The sequence below is a fragment of the Heteronotia binoei genome, chromosome 21 (genome assembly GCF_032191835.1).
Source record: "Heteronotia binoei isolate CCM8104 ecotype False Entrance Well chromosome 21, APGP_CSIRO_Hbin_v1, whole genome shotgun sequence".
Taxonomy (NCBI): Eukaryota; Metazoa; Chordata; class Lepidosauria; order Squamata; family Gekkonidae; genus Heteronotia; species Heteronotia binoei.
In genome coordinates, this window is record NC_083243.1 from 117,818,773 (window position 1) to 117,842,868 (window position 24,096).

Below are 24,096 nucleotides of genomic sequence, written 5' to 3' on the forward strand. Positions count from 1 at the left end.
GTGTCAGTCTATCAAATAAATATTCTTTCCTTACATATCAGCTGTGCTTGAATATGTTTTGGAAAGCATCCATCTTTTGTGTTTCGGGGGGGGGGGAGGACACCAATTTTTTATTGATTAGAAATTAGATATGTTTAATAGTGGGACTTAAAGATTTAATGGCAGAGGCACCGCCTCTACATTCAAACATGGCTGCCTAAATTTAGGAACTGAGCTCAGGAAGCAATTGTGTATTTCCTTGATCAGTGTTTCCCATTTGCAGGGTCGTGACCCGGTACCGGGCCACAGAAGCCTCACTACCAGGTCACAAGAAAAACCAAAGTTAGCCCCGCCCCCAGCAAAGCATGACCTCTGCTCTGCTTCCTTCCTCCCCCCATCTCTCTGTTGTGCAGAGAAAAGTTAGCTTTGAAGACTGACACAGGCTGCAAAGCCTGAGCTCTGTTTGGCTTCCTTCCTTCCCCCGTCCCTGTGTTGTGCAGAGAGGAGCTGGGTGCCTCTCCTTCCTTCTCTCCCCCTCCCAGTGTTTAAGAGAAAAGCCGGAGTCCATTGGAACTTTAGACCCATGAAGTGTTCTTCAAGGTATGAGCTTTTATGTGCCTTGCATTATGCTCCTCGTGCTTTGTCTCTTTGGGGAGAGACGGTGGCTCAATGGTAGAGCATCTGCTTGAGAAGCAGAAGATCCCAGGTTCAATCCCTGGCATCTCCAAAAAAGGGTCCAGGCAAATAGGTGTGAAAAACCTCAGCTTGAGACCCTGGAGAGCCGCTGCCAGTCTGAGCAGACAATACTGTCTTTGATAGACCCAAGGTCTGATTCAGTATAAGGCAGCTTCCTATGTTCCTCTTTTGGGGAGATTTCCCCAGGAGGCCTGGGCAGCAAAGAAGGGTGTGTGTGTGTGTGTGTGTTTTTCAGCTGGCAGGGACAGGGAGTGGGCATTCCAGTAATGTTTTTTTACCAAATGACCTCTGGGCAGAATTGTTGCTGGCTGGGTCATCTGACGGTGAGAAAGGGTTTTTTTTTCTACCCCCCCCCCCTTTTTCTTTCTTTCCCTGCAAGTGATGCTCTGTCTGTATTCTTGGCGCTGGGAGGGGGGGAAGCAACAGTGGGAGGGTTTCTAGTGCCCTGGCCCCACTGGTGGACATTCTGGTGCTTTTTGGACATTGTATGAGAGAATTTTGGACTGGATAGTTTCACTAGCTTGATCCAACATAGCTCCTCTTATGTTCTTTCTTTCCATGTCTTCTTTTCCTCTCTTTCCATTTCATTCTTTTTCTTTCTTTCCCTGCAAGTGATGCTCTGTCTGTATTCTTGGCACTGGGAGGGGGGGAAGCAACAGTGGGAGGGTTTCTAGTGCCCTGGCCCCACTGGTGGACATTCTGGTGCTTTTTGGACATTGTATGAGAGAATTTTGGACTGGATAGTTTCACTAGCCTGATCCAACATAGCTCCTCTTATGTTCTTTCTTTCCATGCCTTCTTTTCCTCTCTTTCCATTTCATTCTTTTTCTTTCTTTCTTTCTTTCCTTCCATTTTTACTGGATGAAACTTTTCTGTTCATCATACTGTTGTTGCAGACATAGGAGCTCTGCCAATGAAAAGTTGGCACCCCCAATTGTAGCCAACTGGCCTTTCTGTGAGATTTCTGTGTGAGTGAGTGAGAGTGAGAGGTGTGGGGCAGAAAGAGATTATTTGAGATTACTGCAGTATATCTCAACAGCACTAGAAGTGATGGTACTATGAACTTGGCACCATTTTACTGGTCCTGCTTTTAACAGCTGTCTGACACTAAAATTAAACTCTTCCTGTAGATATTAAAAAGGATGAAAGCACTGGCTAAATATCTGCAAAACAGGTTGCTTTTAAAGGCATGGGAAACACAGCCAGTAAAAAGCTGCAGGCCCCTCATAAATATCCTTTTTGGGATAACTACAGAAAAGCTTGTATGAACTTCATATAACTTCAAATTAATTCATTAATTGCAGTACAATTCTCTGCTACCTTTCACAGCAATTTCCCAGTGTTTCAGCCAAAGAAAAGTATGAAAAATAGCTGTCAAAAGATTTTCTTGAAAGCTTGAGTCAGGGTTCCAGTAGTACCAGCTGAAGGAAGGGCCTACTAAATGTTCCAGCATATTTGGGGTAGAGCAGCTGCTGATACACAGTGATACACAGTGCTCTCATTCCTGATGGCAATGGCAACAGCACTCCCAACTGCATACACTGGCCAGTGCTGTTGAGGAAGGGGTGTGTAGGTGGTGCAGGCAATTGAATATGGGCATTAGGAGTGCTTGCAAGCTGGAGAAGAACACACAACCAGGTGCATGCAGATGTGGGCATGGAAAGAGAGGACCGCCCACTTTCCACCCCCATTTTGGCTCAGCATGAGTTTCAGAGAGATTTTTCTGAAAATGAAGTTACTTCCAAAGAAAAGGCAGGTTTGGGGGAATGCTCTGGAAGTGACATCATAGGAAAAGGTGGAGTTTTGGTTCAGTGTGCCCTGGAAGTGACATCACTTGGCCCTTGACACCACAGGAAATGACATAATTCCTGTCTTCCAGTTCCACCCCCAAAGTCTCTTGGCTCCACCCCCAAATTTTAGTGGGCCACGAAGAAGAAGTGTAAAAATAACCGGGCCACAGGAAAGAAAAGTCTGGGAGACCCGGTCCTAGGTAGTTTCTGCATCTGGTACAAAATGGGGGTTGTTGATATTTGGTGTTGCTTTTGCTTTGAAGCATATTGGAAGGTTTTCCTTAAATATTCTGAAGGTACACTTGAAGTTCATAATCCTCAGGCCTCTTTAGAATCCCAGGACTAATCATTATTACATGGAATATTTCTTGAAAGTAGGAACTGTGAGTCAGCAGCCCTTTAATTTTTTTAGTTGCTGCTATTGTTCCAACAGCAAGCTTTACTGCTATTGTCCAGTGTTTGTCCAGCTCACGTTTACTGGACTGTGGGAACGGATTAGGGTTTCATGGCTTTTTTCCCCCTCCTTGCATAAACTTTTGATCAAAGACATTCCTTGGATGACAAAACACTGTATACTGTGTCACACAGTCCTGACCAGACTGCATGAACAGTAGTTTAAAAACACATGCCTACATTGTTCTGTCTTTTTTTTTTTTTTTACAATTTAGGTACAGACACTTTTTAAAAAGCCCTAGTTTATCATTTTATAAGAAAATACCTCCAGATCTAACTTGGACTTTGTAAACAATTGCAAGATAGGTTTCCTTGCATAAAATTAAAAATAATGGAAAGCTACATTTTTCACCCCGGCCTGCATTCTAGAATATATCTTTCATCTGCAACAGCTACTCAACATAAGATTTTGAACATGAATCATATTTATCTACATATTTCAAAGAGCTTTTATGGTCCATTTTCGCAGGGAAAACAGCTGGATAGAAATTACGTTGTACAAATTAATTCTTAACTTGAGAAGTGATAAATTCACAATAATTGAAAGGAGAATGTGGTAAAACCTTTATGTCACAAAATGAAACTATATATTACCATAATGAAGGCAGTAAGCTAAATGGTAATTAGTTGAACAGAAACACAGCATAATTAACAATTAATCTCCTCTTCCACCAATCATAAAAAGATTACTGTGATTAAAATCTTTATGGTGCTAGTCACTGGTCCTATTGTGGAGATACTGGGGGACATAAGGAGTACTAAAGAAGAATCTCATGGTTAATTCAAAGGCATAATATTTCCTTCTAGGTCTGGGCCTCTTCTTCTGCCAGCATCATTACCAAACATCCTCCTGAAAAGTTAATCCACTGCCTGGCAAGATGCATGGCCTTATTTTAGAATTGTTCATTTGATCAAACACTTGAAGGTTTTTTTTAATATACTAAGTTGGACCATCTGCCTAAGCATCAGTATTGTCCGCTTTGTCTGCCAGGATCTCAGGTCTCTCTCATTACCTAATACCTAAGCGTTTTAAGAGAATTCGACCAGGAACTCTCTGCAAGCAAAGCAGATGCTTTACTACAGAGACAGAATCAAAGGACTGCTTGGGATTCGGTTTGGTTTGAGATGGTTTAAAGGAGGGGAGAGGTATGAGGGATTGTTAGCAGGGATTGCCAACCCTGAGTTGGGAAATTCCTGGAGATTTGGAGGTTGAGCCTGGGGAGGACAGAGTTTGGGGAAGGGAGAGACCACAGTGGAGTATAGTGTCATCTCACAGAGGTCTGAGAGAGAGCAGAGCAGCTCTGATAGCTGAGACAGTTGGAGAAGTTGCTGAGAATTTCTGAGTTTTGAAAGACTTCATTTGAGGTTTATGGGACTGCCTAAAATTCTGAGTTGTGATAGCTGGGGAACTACTGTTTGTTTGGTTGAGTGGGCTAAAGGTGAAAGTGATTGAGAGTGATTGCTGCTGATTGCTTAGGAGTGCCTCTGCTCCACCCTCTTTGCATTTTAAGCTGCGCCTTGCCAAAGGCTGAGCACATCTCACAGAGGTCTGAGAGAGCAGAACAGAGCAGAGCAGGTCTGATAGCTGAGACAGCTGGAGAAGCAGCTGAGAATTTCTGAGTTTTGAAAGACTTCATTTGAGGTTTGTGGGACTGCCTAAAATTCTGAGTTGTGATAGCTGGGGAACTGCTGTTTGTTTGGTTGAGTGGGCTAAAGGTGAAAGTGATTGAGAGTGATTGCTGCTGATTGCTTAGGAGTGCCTCTGCACCACCCTCTTTGCATTTTAAGCTGCGCCTTGCCAAAGGAGTGAGCTGAAGGGCGAGAGCTAAAGGGCTCTTGGCCTGTGGCTCTTGGCCTAGGGGCTCTCTAAGGACCAGGAACCCAGATCCCTAATTTCCTTGTTCTCCCAATAAGGTAAGTTGACCCTCCAGAAGGGGAGCCACTTAAACAAACAGCATTTAAAGAGGACTGTGTGTGTGTGTATATATATATATATATATATATATATATATATATATATATATATATATATATATATATATATATATATATATGGATGGTAGAATGCCAGCAGGGGGGTGGGTGCTTTCCAGTGTTTTGCACTGAGTGTCACATGTATGACTATCTGCCCAAAGAACAGAAGTCTTGGGTGTGTGCTTGATGCAAGGAGCTCCTGGTCCTCAGAGAACGAGTTCGTACCCTTGAGGCCGAGGTGACTGCCCTGGAGAAGCAGAGACGGTCAGTTAGGCACTTGGGGAAGACTCTTGGGGGTGTATTAGATGAGCCCCGCTCTGAACGTAGCAGCCCCGTTGCTGCCAGAGAGCATGAGGGTCAAGAGGGAACAGGGCACCGTGCTGAGGATAAGAGGAATGCGCCCTTAGAAGGGACCTCTTCCTCGGTTGGTGAGCGGGAATCCTTTCGCGCCAAGGAACCATCCCTGGGCAGGCAGAGAGGGGGGTTTTTGGTAGTTGGTGATTTGTTCCTTAGGCAAGTAGACAGCTGGGTGGCGAAACCGCGTACTGACCGTATGGTGACTTGCCTGCCAAGGTGCGAAGGTAGCGGACATTACGCGTGTAGTAGATAGGCTGATAGACAGTGCTGGGGAGGAGCCTGTGGTCGTGGTGCATGTTGGCACCAACGATGTGGGGAAATGCAGTCATGAGGTCCTGGAGGAAAAATTTAGGCTGCTAGGTGGGAGACTTAAGGCCAGGACCTCCAAGGTAGCCTTCTCAGAAGTGCTACCTGTTCCACATGTAGGGCAGGAGAGACAGGCACAAATTAGAAGTCTCAATGTGTGGATGAGACGATGGTGTAAGGAGGAAGGGTTTAAGTTTGTTAGGCACTGGGATGCTTTCTGGAACAATCAGGAGCTGTATAAAAGAGACGGACTCCACTTGTCCCCGGATGGAACCAGGCTGCTGGCGCTTAAAACCAAAAAGGTGGCAGAGCAGTTTTTAAGCTAAATCTTGGGGGAAAGCTGACAGGAGATGAAATGTCTCTGGTTTGGGAGGACTCATCTCAAAGAGATGAAGGGTTGGCTGCTATTTTTCCAACAGGTAACAGATCGGAGTTGTCCACTGTGATGGTGACAAACAGTATGGACTGTCTGCCAGAGTCTCGAGGCGGCAGGAGGAAGGTGGCGGGCCTAGCTTGCCTGGGAAATTATAGATGTTTGTATGCAAATGCTAGAAGTGTTCGAAGTAAAATTGGTGAATTGGAATGTTTAGTGTTGGGAGAAAACATAGACATTGTGGGAATTTCAGAAACTTGGTGGAATGAGGAGAATCAGTGGGACACGGTGATTCCTGGATATAAGTTATATCGGAAGGATAGGGAGGGAAGGGTTGGAGTTGGGGTGGCTCTGTATGTCAGAGAGGATATACGGTCCAGTAAGACTGAGGTCAGAGAATTACTGGAAAACTCTAGGGTTAATACGATTGTCCCAGGACCACACCTTCCCAAATGTCTGAGCCGAAATCCAGTTTTTTCTCTATGCTGGTGTGAGAGTTTAACACTTGTTCTTGGAACTAACATGAAACTGTCATCCTTGTATATTTCTAAAATTAGAGATCATTAAACTTTGCTGAGGGGCAACAGCAGGGCTTTTTTTGAGCAGGAATGCACAGAAATGCAGTTCCGGCTGGCTGGGTGTCAGATGTGGCCTAATATGCAAATTAGTCCCCGCTGGGCTTTTTCTACAAAAAAGCCCTACGCGAAACAATGGTGATATCAGGGGGTGTGGCCTAATATGCAAATGAGTTCCTGCTGGGCTTGTTCTACAAACAAAGCCCTGGTCGACAGTATGCAAAAGGTCCCAGAATCAGGCACCAGCATCTCATTAAGAGCTCAGATGATTGACAACACCTTTCTCTGTCTGACAGTCCAGAAAGCAACAGCAACAGCAACACCGAACTAGACTAACCAATGGTTTCTCAGAATGGCAATTCTATATATTCAGCGGATTTTTTTAAAAAGTACTATAGTTAACATATTCGGTGCTATCTGATTTGTTAAAATGTCAACAAGTAGTCGTAACATCCAATAGAAATAACACAGAATACCAGCATTGGGTTTTACAAATTTATTTCTAGACTTTAGGGGAGGTTCTTTTTTTTTTCTTTTTTTTGCTGGAAACTGTTACAGGTCTGTTGGTGAAAATGTGCATTTCAGACCAGTGATGCCAATAAGTACAATATAAAAAAGGTACAAATCTGAATTGCTTTGCTTTCTACAGATCGTTTAACAATGTGACAAATAAAGCATCTCTGTTGCACGTGAACCCGCTTATCAGGATTTGGCCTTTTAGTACATACAATATTTTAAAGAAACTTTGCAGTACACGCTGCCACTTTCAGTGAAACACATAGTATAACCAACAACCACTAACTTAATAATCTTGTTTGGTTCAGAGACACAGAGATGCCACAAACAGAAGTGTCTATGAGGTAAGCAGTAAGAAATGTTCCTGAAATTTGGACAAAATGTATCCAAGTCCTCCTGGGTCCTGCGACTGCTAGTAGCATTACAAAAGCTGTTTTCTATCTGAATAAGCTTAGGTAGAATCTTAACTGCATTTGCCCTCAAAATGTTCTAATTCTGTTTTGGTTTAGCAGCATACAGGCAACTAGATTATTCTTCACCATACAACTCTGTTAGCTGGCTTATTTATGAGATTTACAGGTTTGTTTGTTTTAAATTAGCATTATGCTATAATTAACATCAACAAAAAACCCTAATATAACAGATTAAACACACAAAATACTTAAATTCCAGAAGATAACCTATCATACCACATATGATGATTCCTGACTGATGGAAAACATCAAAGGGTATACAAGAGTTATATTATAATGCACCTTTCATATATCAAATGTGGCTAATAACACAGCTTAAAACTACTATGATAATAAACCCCAGATCAGAAAAAAAGAATCCACTTTATAAAAACATGTAACAAAAGAACCTGACATTATTCAATCTTCTGAAATGTCTGCCATCTTAACATTAGCAAAAACTAGTTGCAAATCGCGAGACCCATTCAGAATAATGTCCAATGCATTTCAGCTTGCAGTAGAACTATGAGGCATTGTGAACGAACATTAAAACCTGAACTAAACTTGGTTAACTGAAGAATGAGGTATTGTGAAACAGGAACCTTTTTTGGAATAGAGCAGTAATCACATTAAGTAAAACTGATCACATAAAAAATCTACCCAAACAAAACAAAAAATGATGTCAATAATATAATTTTCTATGAGAAAATTTAAAACCTATAACATGGCAGTATATGACATTGTATAAACAAAAAAATTGACCACAAAATAGCAGCAAAACACAATGACAAAGATACAGAAAAGCAATGTTAATTTTTTTTCAATTCATGCTGGGAATTTATCCATAGCAGCTTATAAAAAGGGGAGCATCCGCTCCTTTTTTTCCTTTTTAAAACATTTTTTGTTTACAATCAACACCTTAGCGGCAGTTTCTCACATACATTTTGCCATCACATTCTCCTCAAGCATCAACTTCAACAGCTATGTCCACGTCCCTTCAGCTACTTTCTACAATAATAATAAACAGATACATAGCCAAGATGTGCAAATTTTCTATTTGTAGCTAAATCAAAAAAGGGGAAAATACACTGGATTAAGAACTTTTTTTTTCAAGTACACCAATTCTACACTTTTAACTATGGCGCTTTCTCATGGTTAGCAATATTTTGGAAATATATGGGCCAAATGTCAAAATATCTTGTAATGTCCTTATTTTGAGTCAAATGTGTTAAAGTTGCGACATCGAGGGCAGAAAGATTTCTTTTTTAAAAACTCAAGGGGGTGATTTATTGTACAAATTATACTGGCCTTCCGAACATCCTCTGCAATAAATATTCTTTTTAGCCTTAACTATAAATTATATATTTTAGTGTTTAAAAGCCTTCAGTTGTACAACATCTAGAGACAATTCTCAAAATATGTGTCCTATAGGTAAACCTTTCAGGCCCCTAAATTTATAATTAAAAAACAGAGTCGGCACCAAAAGATTTCTAAACATCTTTACTATTGAAAAGGTTAGGAAGATATCCTGGCAATTTTGTGAATGTGATTTCTCTCACTGGAACACAACCTTCAAGAAAAAACACACCTTTCCTCAACACCATAGTTAAATGCACTTGCTTTGCAATTCCAAGTTTGCACACAAGCACTTTATATATATATATTTATATTTATATATATAATTTCCAAACCATTCCATTTGAAAAAAAAATTCCCACACAATAAAACGAAAGTATTTCCTATACCTAATGAACTGAAAGTGCTTTGAAATGGAATGGTTTTAAAACAATAATAAAAGGATAAACTGTGGATTCAACCTGGACATAATTAGGCTGTGTATATTTTGGGTAAAAACAGCTTTTTTTTACACAGGTAACTACAAAAATAGGAAGCTTACAAAAATATATTATGTCACTACTGTGATTTCTCTTTATTATTGGAATGGGATGTTGGGTCTGTCCCTGGCTATGGTGAGCTGGAACCCTACAAGCCTTACGCACAGGTAATCCACAGGCACAGAAGATTAACATATAATTATGCAGTATGCTAACATATACTAACATAAAGGTTACATTAACCATTTATAAGGTGAAGAGGATAAAACCTAAGGGGATAAAATAACATTTACAGATGAATTATAAAGTGACTAAATGCATAAGCAAGCAAGATACAGAAAAGCCTAGAACTGCATTAAAGCTATGCTTTTTAAAGGAAACAAACAAACAAACCCCAAAACATATGTAATCTATCTAAAAAAACACCCTCTTCTACTTTAAAAATGGTTGGCTTTTTTTAATATGCAACAATCAAATCTAATACCTCCCCTGGAGACATTGTGTGTGTGTGCCCACGCGCGCATGTGTTAATGCCTATTTTTACAACATACAGACAAAAACACTTTAATATAAAAAACCTAGTTGATTATTATTGTATAAAATTCTCTATTTTTGTAGCGCAAACCCTTGGAGATCATGCAAATACTATGGTTTTCTTTTTAAGACAGTTGGGGAGTGGGGAGCTGGGGTTGTCTGTTAAAAGTCACAAAAGGAAGGAAGGAATAATGAAGAAAATAATTAATGATATTTTCCCTTCTGGTATAAAAAGTTCTGGAGAAAAGGGTTTCTGGGGGACAAGATCCTGATTCCAACTCCTTCTCAGATGCCCTTTCTTTGTTTGCTGATGCTGCAAAGCAAACCCCAATTGCTGAAGTCCTCTTAAATATTCACATCTCTAACATCAGTGGGTGTGCAGGAAAGGTCTGCTTCATCGTCAACAGTCTTTGTTTCTGAAGATACGTTGTGCTGCTGCGCCTGGCGTAGACTAGATTCAAGGAGGGATTCAATCTGTTCCTGGCAGGCTCGTAAACAATCCTAAGAACATTAAAGAGAACGAGAAAATGCTTTAGGAAGATGTATAAATACCTTATCCACAAACACAGAATCACAGAATTCTTGTAAGTAATGCTATTAAGGTGTGTCCATGTGTCTGTCAGCAATGTTGGCTTTGCAGTCCTCTCCCACCAAGCTTAGGGTTGAGAATGCAGCCCATTTAACAGCTGTGGATATTTTGTCACTATCTTCTAGAAATTGACCGAGCACAGTATGTATGGATCAAACAAACTTGGGACCTTCTAAATGCAGAACAGGTGCACTACATCTGCTCATCTCCAAACCAATAGCATATACCAGGAGCGGCCAACGGTAGCTCTCCAGATGTTTTTTTGCCTACAACTCCCACTAGCCCCAGCCATTGGCCATGCTGACTGGGGCTGATGGGAGTTGCAGGCAAAAAAACATCTGGAGAGCTACCGTTGGCCACCCCTGGCATATACAACTAGGGAAACCCCTATACTGTTATTCTCAGAAGAAAATTCAATGAATAGACAGTGTCCTTATACCATGTTACACCTTCTTAGTGTTGGAAAAGGCAATGTACAGAGAAGAAGAGAAGAGGGTCTTGCAGGGGGCAGCAAGAAGACAGTTAAATAGGATAGTGAGGCCAGCACCTTCTCTCCTGTTTAGCAGCATTCCTTGCCTGTTTCCGGATTCCTACTCTTAGGGCAATTTCCCCCTTCGAAGTGCCAAACTCAGTCGTACCATCTATCTCAGCTAGAGATATAGTTAGGAACCTATCTCTGGGTGTGTTCACACTGTGTAAGAATAGCAAAAATCCAGTTGCAAAACACATTATTTAGTGTAGTGTGAGTTGCCAACACTTAGTGTAGAAACCTTAAGGAGATGTACCTGTGATGTGACCACTAGTTTTCATGCAATTTGATTTCGTTTATGAGGGTTAATGTCTGTACAATACTTATGAAAAACAACAGAAAATACAAAAACAAAAAAGGTTGTATCCTGACCACACCTAAACAAAATGTCAACATTTTATGGATCATCATCAGACAATTAACTTCTCAGGAGATTAGAATTAAGGGAATGTTCATAAGCACTATTGTCATGGCCTCACAATCTTTAGTCTCTCCATTACCTGATAGACTTCCATGCCCATGTCTTACCCTGGCAATAACTAAGTGTGCACTCTTGCTGTTTTAATTACTCTGCCAATGGGGGTTATGGTGGCCCAGATTAAGCACATCTCTGATTAAAGGTAGAAAGTTCACCAGAGGTTCCTGACACAGGAGACAAGAACAAAGGAGCAAGATGGTGATCTCCTGTGGTGCACAGCATGGTCACTTGATAGATAGGCTCACAGAGAACAACTGTCTAATTTCGGGAGAATGAATGAAATGAAGAGTCACCTTACTGGAACAGGATTATAGGACATTATCTGGATGCCCAGCCAGGAGATGACAGAACAGAGAACCTGGGACTCCAACAAAGCAAGAGGAGACACAATCAGGGGTTTAACGGACAGAAATGTCAATTAATGTTAAGAGTAATTCAGATGCCAACAGCCAAAGCTGTGCTGGTGTGAACTGGAAAGGCTTCATGTAAATTCCTCATTAAAGAACCTGCTTTATCTACAAAAGAAACTATTAAGATGAAAGACACGGGGTAATTTACATAATCATCTGGACGAAATACTTGCATTGGCTGAGCAGTTGAGGAGTTCAGAAAATGAAACTGTTGATCAAGATCTGATTTTATTACTATTAATACACCTGGTCCAGAGTCATGTGAAAATACAGTGTTTCAGATTACAGTGGTCCAGAGTCATGTGAAAATACAGTGTTTCAGATTGAATCTAATTCAGAGTAATCTGTCCCATAAGTTATAAATCAGCTTGAGGAAATATACAAACACAGACAATTTGAAGAGTCGAACAAAGAATTTAAACCAACTGCTTATCAGATGGCTCTGAATGTAAATAAAAAAGGTGAGATCCTTTGTCACCTCTTTGGGAAGCCAGGGCACATTAATAGGAATGGCACTGCTTTTAAACAAAGAGATCCCTTTCCCAGAGAAAGAAAAATGGGAGATTCCAAACAGCTGCCATTAAATAAATGTTTTATATTAACACAAGGAGCCACAAAAAGTCATATTTGGTATCTGACAGTGCCTGCATGATCCACATGTGTGCTCATCATAAAGATTTCTCTGAAATGTTAATGACAAAAAGAGACATTAAACGTCGCGGATGGACGGTCTATAATGGCAGAAGGTATGGGTCCAGAAATCATAAAATGTAAACTCTCTAGTGGAGAAAGCCAAGACATCTTTGTTAAAGACTGCCTTTATGTCCTAGAACTGGTAAAGGTATGATGACATCTTTTTTGGGGGAAATGCTATATTAGAAAGAGGAAACAGTTAATTGCAACTGACAAAGTGCATCAGGGAGGGAGGAGGACTGCAAGAGTGAGAGTGAGATCTCCCTTTCCAGTTATAACAGATGAGTGAAAAGAACCGGACAGCACAGCTTGCAATCTTTATTAGTGGAAGGGAGCAAGAGTCCCGTAGCACCTTAACAACTAACAAAATTTGTGGCAGGACATCAGCTTTCATGAGACTGCTCTCTTCTTCAGTACAGCTAGAATGTGAGTCTGTCCTTCCTTCTATTTTGCAGAGTGATTTCAGATGCCAAATGATAACAGCAGGCATTGGCGACTAGAGAAGAAACCTGCATCTCAATTCAGTCCAGAAAGATGTGTTGCCTTGAGCTTCATTACTAGTTGTAATTCAACAGTCTTTCTAATCTCCCTTTGAAATTCCTTTATAAGAGTACTACTACTCTTAGGTCAGCAACTGAATGTCCTGGAAGATTAAAATGTTCTCCCACTGGTTTTTGAATGTCGTGGTTTCTAATAGAAGTAGAAAAAGTACAGTAGCACCTTAAAGACTAACGAAATTTATGGCAGGATATGAATCACTGCACACTTCTTTAGACTTATTTCCATTTATTCTTTGCATTCTCCTGGACCTACATTTCCTATCTCATTACCAATGCTGATATCTCCATGCCTACTACTCTCTACGTATCACACCTAATCCAGTAAAGCCTGCTATGGTCATTCAGCATCTGAAATCATCTTTATAAAGTTTATATCTCTGGTATCTTGTGTTACATTTTATGGCACACATGGCCCAGCCCAACAAAATGACATTTCATAACAAATGTGTTTGACACCTCTGGACTAGAGCATCAGCTTACAGTCCCATACATGCTAGAGAAAGAAAAAATTGTGAAGCACAAAGGAAAATTTGATCTCTCACACTGTAATGTGCAGATATAGGCTCCTTGAGGCAGAGCTACCTGACAAGTTCTGGGGAGAAGCAATCAACACTGCTACCTACCTATTAAAGGTGCCAGCTCTACACCATTTGAACTGTTGTATGTGCACAAACCCAGCCAAAATGACCTGAAGTTGTTTGGATCAAAGACCTACAATTGCATTTCTAAAGAAAACTGGACCAAGATGGATCTTAGAGCATAAGGCTTTATGAGGTCTACTATATAGTTCTTGTTTTAGATTCATAAGTTCCAGTTTTAAATATGGTTATCTATGATGTTGCTTTATGTATCTTATGTTTTATTATTTTCTCACTACGACATAATTTTATCTAATTTTTGTTACATTTTCTATTTTAATTGGCGATAACTGGAATACCTGTATACCTGATAATGTTTTTTGTCAGCAGGATCTGGTCATGGACCGTAATAAATTGAACTGAGCATGAGCAGAAGGCATTTTTGTAGACTATGCACTGGGTTGCAAAGGATACAGAATCAACCCAGAAACAGTCAAAATCTGCAATGTAGTCTACATTGATGAAAGGGAGAAATCAAGAGATATGGAAAAAAGTAGACATCAGTGAATCTACACCATCAGAGAAAAATGAGGCACAGGAAACAGAAGCAGTGCATCTGAGTGATATGGACAACACACATGACACACCTGCAGAGCCTAAAGAACCAGAAGGGGCTGCAGAGCCAAGGGTGAGACAGTCAACAAGATCAAACAAAGAAGTACCACCTGTGGCAGAATTTCTTTTGGGGTTGGTTCTCAACAAGGGTTCAAGCATCCATATTGCTAACAGCTTAGGCTAAGAATTAGCTGCTAGAAATGTAGGTCAGTAGAAAGTAGGTTAAAGGTAAAAGTTATCTGAGGGCAATCTTAGCCTTATATTGTATGAGAGGATCCGGACAGAGTAAAGATAACTGGTCCATTGGCAGAGGGTGAATGGTGGTTCTGGAATGTAGCTGGTGGTTCTGGAATGTAGATGATGCATATTATCAGATAAGATAAAGATATGATTCCAGTTTCCGGGGGGAAATGCTTTATAAACCCTGGATTTAGGGGAAGGGTTTTGACTTGCATAGAGACAGAGGGTCTCTATGATGGTCAAGCCATGATATTAGCAACTCTTGTTAGAGGCCTCTAATATAAAATGGGGCTTAGATTTTCATAGAATTAATTCTTTAGCAGGTAGAAAATAGATTAAGTTTGACTATAAGAACTGGGTAAAAATTCATCTGAATTCTAACTGTATAACCTTGTCTGTATTCTGAAACTGTACTAATGTTATCTAATTGTTTTGCCTTTCTACAAAGGTATTTTTGAGCCTTCTGTCCAGAGAAGAAACTTAAGTGTAATAAAGTTTATCAGTGCAGTTTAGAAGCCTATTCATTCTTCTGTATGAGTTCTGGAAAAAACTACGGGTTGTTTGGGTTACTGAGGGTACAAAAGGTGTACAAAAGTAAATCCCACCTCACCACCAAGAAGACTTTCTTAGCAAAGGCAGAAGCTACACCTGAGCCTTCCCCCTGGGAAGACATAGCAAGAAAACGTGCAGAAGCAGGAACATGGAGAAAAGCTACTTCAATAAGAATGCACTTGAGCATAGCAGCAGCAAGGAAGATGCATGTGGAGTATCTAGACATAAAGACTGCCTTTCTACATGGAAAAATAAAGGAAGATGTTTACATGGAACAGCCACCATGATATGAACAATCCAAAGACAAACGATGCATGTATAAACTGCAAAAGAGCATATATGGGCTGAAACAGGCTTAGATGGAATGAGAAACTTCATCAAATGCTAATGAAGGAAGGATTTAGGCTAGACAAGGCAGAACAATGCCTATAAAAGATATAGAGGCAGCAAATGGACTTGCATTCTGAATCATGAAGAGGACTTGATTTTATGCTATGAAGACAAGGAGGATTCTGATGAAATAGTTCAACATCTGAATCAAGAAGTAGAAGTGAAAAAATTAGGAACTACTAAATTGGAATACAAGTAGAATGAGAGGAAAATGGAAGCTAATTTCTCAATCAGAAGCAGAAAGTTCTAGAATTTCTGGACTACATGAATATGAAAGGAGCTAAACCAGCAAGCACGAGAGGAAAGGAGCTAAACCAGCAAGCATGAGAGGAAAATGGAAGCTAATTTCTCAATCAGAAGCAGAAAGTTCTAGAATTTCTGGACTACATGAATATGAAAGGAGCTAAACCAGCAAGCACTCCTATGGAAATGAACTACCTGAACCAGCAAGGAAATAATGAATTTCTGTCTGTCAAGTAGTACAGAGAAGAAATGGGAAGACTGCTATGCATAAGCACACTGACGTGTCCTGATATTCCAGGAGCTGTGTGGATGTTATGCAGAAAGATGGAATCACCAACCAAAAGTGACTGGAATGCAGTCAAAAGACTTGCAAAGTACCTGCATGGCACTGCACATTTATTTACCAACAAGTGACAACCCCAGATTAGTGGGATATACGGATGCAGACTGGGCAGAAGATACTACAGACAGAAAGTTAACCAGTGGACATTTATTCCTCTATGGCAACAGAACAGTCAGCTGGAACAGTAGGAAGCAAGAAACTATAGCTGTGTCCTCAACTGATGCTGAGTTTGTATCTGCAATACAAAAGAACAGTGGCAGCACAATATATGAAATACAAAAATACAAAATATTGTGCACAAACAAACACTCTTAACTGGTGTATATAAAGTTCTATTATAATGAAATGAACAGCCCACAACAGTGGGCATACATTCATACAGTATAAATAGAAAACAAGTCTCAAAACAATACTCCAAGGAGGACCCCACACAGTCACAGAGTTTTCCAAAATGAGTACAAAGACTCAAAACATTATTTTTGAGTCTTTGTACTCATTTTGGAAAACTCTGTGACTGTGTGGGGTCCTCCTTGGAGTATTGTTTTGAGACTGTTGTTTTCTATTTAAGAGTTAAGAGTGTTTGTTTGTGCACAATATTTTGTATTTTTGAGTTTGTATCTGCAGCAGAAGCATACAGACAACTGAAATGGATGCTGAAATTAATGTAAAGCTTCGGGATAGAGGAAACGAAACCAGTACAACCAAGGGGGCATAAAATTTGTACAGACTGAGAAGATCGAAGAAAAGAAGACCCTGCAGGGGGCAGCAAGAAGACAATTAGACAGGATAGTGAGGTCAGCACCTTCTCTCTTATTAAGCATCATTCCTTGTCTGTCTCCACATTGCTAGTCTTAGGGCAATTTCCCCCCTTCTTGGAAATGCCACACTCAGTCATACCCTCTATCTCAACTAAAGACGTAGTTAGGAACCTACCTCTGTCTCTCCTCTTTCCTATCAAGTATGTTAAGTATGGCCCTTCCTAGAGCGCCAAGATCTGGCAACGGTACTTCACGCAACGGTCACCTCGAGGCTGGATTACTGTAATGCCCTCTACATGGGGCTGCCTCTGTACCGAACCCGGAGGCTGCAGCTGGTGCAGAACGCAGCGGCCAGACTGTTGCTGGGGCTCCCTAAATGCGAGCACATACAGCCTGGGCTGCGCGAGCTGCACTGGCTGCCAGTTATATACCGGGTTCGTTACAAAGTGCTGGTCATTACCTATATGGCCTATATGGTCGAGGACCTGTCTACCTTAGGGACCGTCTCTCCCCATATGAACCCCAGAGAGCACTGAGGTCAACTGGAAAAAACTTGCTGACCACTCCCGGACCAAGAGAGGTGAAGCTGCAATGCACCCGCAATCGGGCCTTCTCCTCTGTAGCCCCGAGCCTATGGAACCAACTCCCAGAGGAAATGCGGGCCCTGCGGGACCTTGAACAATTCCGCAGGGCCTGCAAGACCTTCCTCTTCCGACTGGCCTTCGCTGAAGAAAGAAGCTGCTAAGGATAACCGCCACCACAAAAGAACGAATAGCAATAGCACTTTTATTAATTTAATTTAATTGATTGATTGATTTTAAACTTGTCAGAATTTTGTATGCTGGATATAACTTTGTTTTTATATAATGCTGTTAGCCGCCCTGAGCCTGCTCCAGTGGGGAGGGCGGGATACAAATAAAATTATCTATCTATCTATCTATCTATCTATCTATCTATCTATCTATCTATCTATCTATCTAATTCCTAAACAAACCTTTATCTCCTTTTTAATCAGGTTGTGGACTGTTGCTGTGTTAATTACTATGCCAACACATAGTGCAGAAACCTTAAGCAGATGTACAATACTTATGGAAAAAAAAAACAGAAAATACAAACCAAAAAAGGTTGTATTCTGGCCACACCTAGACAAAAGGTCAACATTTTGTGAATCATTAGACAATTAACTTCTCAGGGGGTTAGAACTAGGGGCAGGTTTATAAGTACTATTGCCATGGCTTCACAATCTTTACTCTCCATTACCTGATAGACTTCCATGGTCATGTCTTACTATCCAGGTCTTACCCAGGCAATAAATAAGTTTATATAAGCGAGGAGCCAAACACTGAACAGTAGGATGCAAGTACGCAACCTGCATTAGATGAAAGCTAAATCAGGTAACATTATGAGCCATTACGCGTGCTAAACATATATGTTAGAACTGTCTTTTGGCTTGGATCCAGTATATTTCTGACAGAAGGATCTCTACCCACAAAGCATGACATTCTTGCCTCCTTCTTCCACTGCAGCCCAAAATGTCCACCATTCATGGAAAAGGGGAGGCAAGAAAGTCATGCTCCATCGGAGCTTTGACTTTTAAAAGATCATACCTGCAAAATCTGGTTGGTCTCTAAGGTGATTCTGGACTCAAATCTAGTTGCTGCACGGGAGGCAGCCCTTCCATCAAATGAAACACTGTGCTGAATTCAATCCTTGATTCTAATCCAATGGCTATTGGAGAATTCACCTCATACATACAATGGGCAGGAAATTAAAGAAGTAGATTTTTCAGATGCCACTATCAAAATAGGGGAGGAAATGCAACATGGTATAGCTCTATCTCAAAAAATCTCGGGAGCCAAGCAAGTCGGTACTTGGATGGGAGACCACCAGGAAAGCTCTACAAAGGAAAGCAATGACGAACTACCTCAGTGTCTTACTTGCCTTGGAAACCCTTGCTGGGGTCACCATAAGTCAGTTGTAACTTGACAAGACATTAATAATGTACATTTTTATTAAATTTCTATCACTATACCTCTAACCAAACTGTAATCTTGCGTTGAAAATATGGCTACTATTTCTAATCTTAAAAATACAAACACAGCAAAGTGTTCTTTATATATAGTCTATAGAAAAATGCTGTGTTACTTTATAACATAAATTAGAATATTCAAAGGACACTAATAGTACTCAGAGGAAAAGAGCAAAGGCAAGAACAAGTCTTGGCCTCTTTGACAAATATTTTTTGGCATGAGCTTTCAGAATATATTTAAGGTCACATTTCTTGTTTCTGTAGTAGCCCAACACTGGGTTAAAAAAAAAATTCCTGGTAACAGGCTACCAACTGTAGGGTCACAAGAATTAGAAATGGAAAGAGGCCTAGTCAATCACCAAAACATGTATTTCTGTGAATCAGTGTGACACTTTCTTTAGTGCCAAGAGTGCAACCACTGCAGCAACAGGGAACAGTTGCATTAAATAGGGAAAACAATCTCACAGTATTTTGCTGAGACATTTTCTGGATCAGTGTTTACTCCTGCCTTTCTCACAAGCAACATAAAGCTTTTCTCAACATGTTTAACTCTGTGCATTAAGAACTTTGAAGTTTCCTTTTTGGACTGCCTTTCTGATTTAACCTATGACATGTGCTAGCCCTTGCGGTGAACCCAGTCTTCCATGATAAATTGCCGTCAAAAGTGTTAGGATGTGCATGACTGAGAATGAATGTTGTTTTCTTGAGATGGTGACCTGCCTGCTGTTTTCTTTATTTTCCTGTTTCAATTCTGCCTTCATTCAGAAGCTTCTTGTGTGATCTACCAGCTTTTCACTGATTCTGCTACCACAAGAATCTTGTCTACCACATGGCATTGGGGTAAAATAAGATTAAAAACCCAAGCAAAATTCTCAGCAAGTCTCTTCTGAGAGAGAGGGAGGTTAATCCTACCTCTAAGCAGATCAGACCATCAGTTACAGCTCACTGAAAACAAATAACCTTTGACCTTTACTGGTTTAAACTCTAGTGTAATATTTCCTCTTGACAGAGACACAGTATTTTAAATAGCAAAGAGAAACACACTATATTCTAAAGTCATTATGCTATAGGCTGCCTACATACTATGGGCCTTTCTCAGCAGAGACATTAATATGGTGTCTCTGACCCCTCACATTCTTATTTAAATTCCAAAAAGTATTCACCTAAGAAGCGAACACAAGAACAAGGCTTCCTTACAGTTTTTTTTTTAAATTAAACTTCTTTCACTTCCAGGAACTTTTTGATGTTGATTCAGCCATAACTATGCAATAAATTCAAGTATTACAGATTGAAAGAAACCAATTCATATTTGCCTCTGAGTAGTTTAAATCCTGGCTCAACATTTGTGGAACTTTATCAATGACCATCTCCCACTGAGAGTCAGTAAACGTGTGCAGCTGAGCTAGCATCTTCAATAAAATTAAATAAGACAGGTCTACACATATTGCCAGTATGTATTGATTTGAGTATTGGACTTAACCTGGGAAGACCCAAGTTCAAATATCCACTCCACATTACTAAATGATCTGGAGCCATTCACTATCTAAGCTGCTTCACATTTGATAAGGGGAGGGAGCAGGAAGGATGAATTAAAAATGTAATCAACTACAATGCAAATGCATTTATTTAAAACATTTATAGCCTGCCTTATCTCTTTGGATTCAAGGCAGTGAGGAAAATGTTCAAAGACCAAAATCTTGAGTTCCTCTGAAAATCATAAAATTCATTTATTTCTTTGATAAATTCACAGGCTTTAAAGCATCTGTATCTTTCCTCTGCATTTCTTTCTTTCACAACCCCCAACTCTGCCTCCTTAGAATTTTAGCTTGTGTATTGTCTCAATTTTTTCAAATATTTTTTTTAGTTTTTCCAATAAAAGGGGGGGGGGTAAGAGGAATACCAAGAAAAACTTCCTATGAAATATTTTCTATTTCAGAATGAGTAAAATGCTTTTTGAGACAAGGTTGACTTTTGGACAGCACTGAGGAAAAAACCTGCTCCTTTCCCCTTTTAGAATGGCTGAAATTAGTTGTACTCAAGATGTGTAGTATGAAAATATTTACAATCTACAGCATTAGATAATGGTAATTCATACATACTGCTAACATACACCTTTCCAATAGTCAAATAATGTTAGCAAAAATTAATATGCTATGAGTCTGAAGATAATACTTTAAAGGAACAGGTATTTTCAATGTTATACAGTTGAACAGTATCCAGATACGCTAGTATTCCTACCTATTGTGATTATAACATAATGTTTCTATCCAACAAATACACTCTCTTATGTTTACTACAGAATTTTTCTTACCTTCTAGATTGCAAAAATTAAAGATACATATAGTATGGAAGGTAAGGGTGCAGCATTTTGCAGCTCCTTCTCAAGCACTAGGTATACCTTGTTTACTTTGGAAAATGATGACATTTATATTTTTAAATTCCATAAATATGCCAAATAGTAAATTTTATGTGCTGTTATATATAAATTATGTAATTTATATTGTTAAATAAAGGAAGCCTAGGTTTTATAGGAAAGTACTGCATATATTTCAGTTTCCTCCCAAATTGGCTTTGAGTGTGACACCATACCATCCACTAGGGCTGTGTGAATTCCAAAGAATGGAGGGAGTGACTGGCCATCTTCATCAAAGTGAGACATCCCCCCTCCCTCTGTGATTCATGGTAAATCTAGGTGAGGGGATCTTTCAGTTTGTGTTGGGCTCTTGGGATGGATAGAAATTACCAAATCAATTATTTCCCCCAGAAATTGTATTTGTAGGTCCTGTTTCTTTGAAATACTGTTTTATATATGACACTATGATGAGTTAAAGTTATTATTAGGACTAAAAGTGGTATGTAATTGGTACCAGAAACCAGTAAATGTATTGTTAAAAGTATAGATTTTTGTGGAAATCTCCATTTGCAATTCAGTGTAGACTGGTTCCTAATAGTAAGTGTGGGTGATGGATGTCTTATTTAAATTGTTTTAATTTTCCAAATAAATCAGCAGTTCCCTAATGTTAGCAGCCATGGGATTTTTGATCATTTGTTTCATGGAAAACCACCCTCCCTCTCTTTTTCCTTCTCCAGCATGTTGCATGTCCCAGACAGGCTGTCTGTCATCTAGTGTTTTCAAAACAATGACAACTCTTTTCACCTACTCTTTTAACATCACATTTAAGGAAAAAATATTTATCTTTTATCTACATGGCCTACAACAAGATGAGGTCTGAGAGTGGGTGGCTTCTCCTCTAGGTTTGTATCCCCAATGACCCCGTCTCTTGATTGGAAGGGATTTCGTACCAAAGACAACAACTTTCCTTATTAGTTAATAACATCTAGCCAGAAGAACAGGGCTGGAAAAATTTCAGAGCTGTTCATAGAAACAGCAAAAGACCATTGTCACATAAAACTAGAAGCTGTGGTATTTAACTGAAAACCGCCATTAGCTATTTTTGTCTATGCACAGAGAGTGGCCTCTGGAAAAGAGAATTAATAGAATGAAAACTAGTTCAGTTTTATATGGGAAGTACCTGGTACCTCTTTGGTGCCTATGGCTCAGCTATTGGTTTCCAGCAATCAATCAGCATATATTCTCACTAGTGCTTTAGAACTTCAGTAACTGCAGATAAAGCAGTTCTATGAGTTCCCATTCTTTGAAAAAGGAGGAAGCCAATTCCATCCTTTTGTCCTGGGTTGGAGAGTTCCTGACATCTTTCCTAGAAAACCAAACTCTGTTTTTCAAATTATCCAGATGTCCCTTACAAAGAACTCCCAGACTTGTTTTAGAAATGCTACTGTAAATCATGTGCTATCTTCATGAAACAGCCTTTAAACATAACTTTCACAAATATACAAAAAATGGAATTTTAATTAACTCATCAGTACTGATGATTTTGCTGACTACAGGATTGTACAATTTTTTGAATGCAGTAATAATGACTTATTTACTATGTATTTTAGTTTTAATCCACATAGTAAATGAATAGCTTCTGTGATAGGCCTGACAGACAGTTGTTAAAACACTAAGCAACAAAAATGAGTATGGACACCTATGCACAGAGAGGGAGTTGTACAGTGGCCTGCTTTCATCCTGCTTCCAAGTTAACTGAATGTTCAAGGAACACTGCATTTGACATACAAGCAAAGTCCAGTATACAGATTCAGTCCATGAGAGTTTTGTGGATTTCATTTACATTAACAATGCATGGTCTTTATGTATTAAGACTCTTAGCAATCATGTTAGATGCATGGATATACAGTGAGCTCAAAGAAGTACAGAAGAATTCAGTGTGAGTGTCACAATCCTGTTTCCCCACTATGAAGAGGCAGTATAAACATATATGGTACTTGCTATACGAGACACAAATGTTGGAAGCAAATGAACAATTAGTGTGTTAGCTTTATAAATATGATTGAATTATTTATTTAAAGACTTGATTCAGTTTAAATTCCATTGATACTGATGCCAAAGAAAATTCCAAAGACAAAGCAAGCTTAGGAGTCCTTTGGTACTTACTGTAGACTACAGACAAGGGTTTGAATCCTATAAAATTCAAGTACCTTTGTGTTCAGTTAGTAGGATCCAACCCCAAAAGTTCCATTGATTAAGATGGCTGATAAACATATTACAGTAGTATTAAAGGATAACATAGAAATACAATCAAATGTAGCAATGTTCTCGTCTAGAAATGAATGCCAAGCAAAATTCAGTTGTTTTGGATGATGGGGTCAAGAATAGACTAATGGAAGACAGCCCAAGAGTTCTAGCTGTGGTTATCAGATTTCTAATTACCACTGCTAAAACGCAAAATGAGAAATTGGACTCTTACCAACATAAACTTGAGCTATAAAGGAATGTCAGTTGGATGATATTAATTTTAACTTTTACTTTCTCATGGTAAAAGCTAAAATTTCAATTACAAAACCCAAAATTCTCTAGGTCATTCATTCCGCCACGAATTGTAAGTACGTTTTAAAAATGTTAATGAAATGGTAATGTCTGTGAATTCTGAGCTAAGCTGCCATACAGGCTTTTAAGTTCAGTTACAGATGAACATGCTCTTGAATTGCAACTGATCCATGGCTACCCCTTCCATTGGGCATTCCAGGCATGAGACAAGCAGAGGTGATTTACCATTATAAAACACATGGTTAAAATCAATGAATTTTGCATCTTAAAAAACTGAATACCAGGCCTTATACAACATCCGGGAGGGCATGTTTAAAACAAAAGAAAACTTAATATT

The 24,096-nt window shown here is 39.6% G+C and overlaps 1 protein-coding gene across 1 annotated transcript in view; it reads right to left on the reverse strand.

The window, feature by feature from the left end:
• Positions 1-6,984: 6,984 nt before the first annotated feature.
• CCND1 (cyclin D1) overlaps positions 6,985-24,096 on the reverse strand; it is a 29,743-nt gene continuing 12,631 nt past the window's right edge. Inside the window, exon 5 of the mRNA XM_060262965.1 lies at positions 6,985-10,341. Within this exon, the coding sequence (XP_060118948.1) occupies positions 10,186-10,341 (156 nt within the window). The 3' untranslated portion in view covers positions 6,985-10,185. The remainder of the gene's footprint in view (positions 10,342-24,096) is intronic.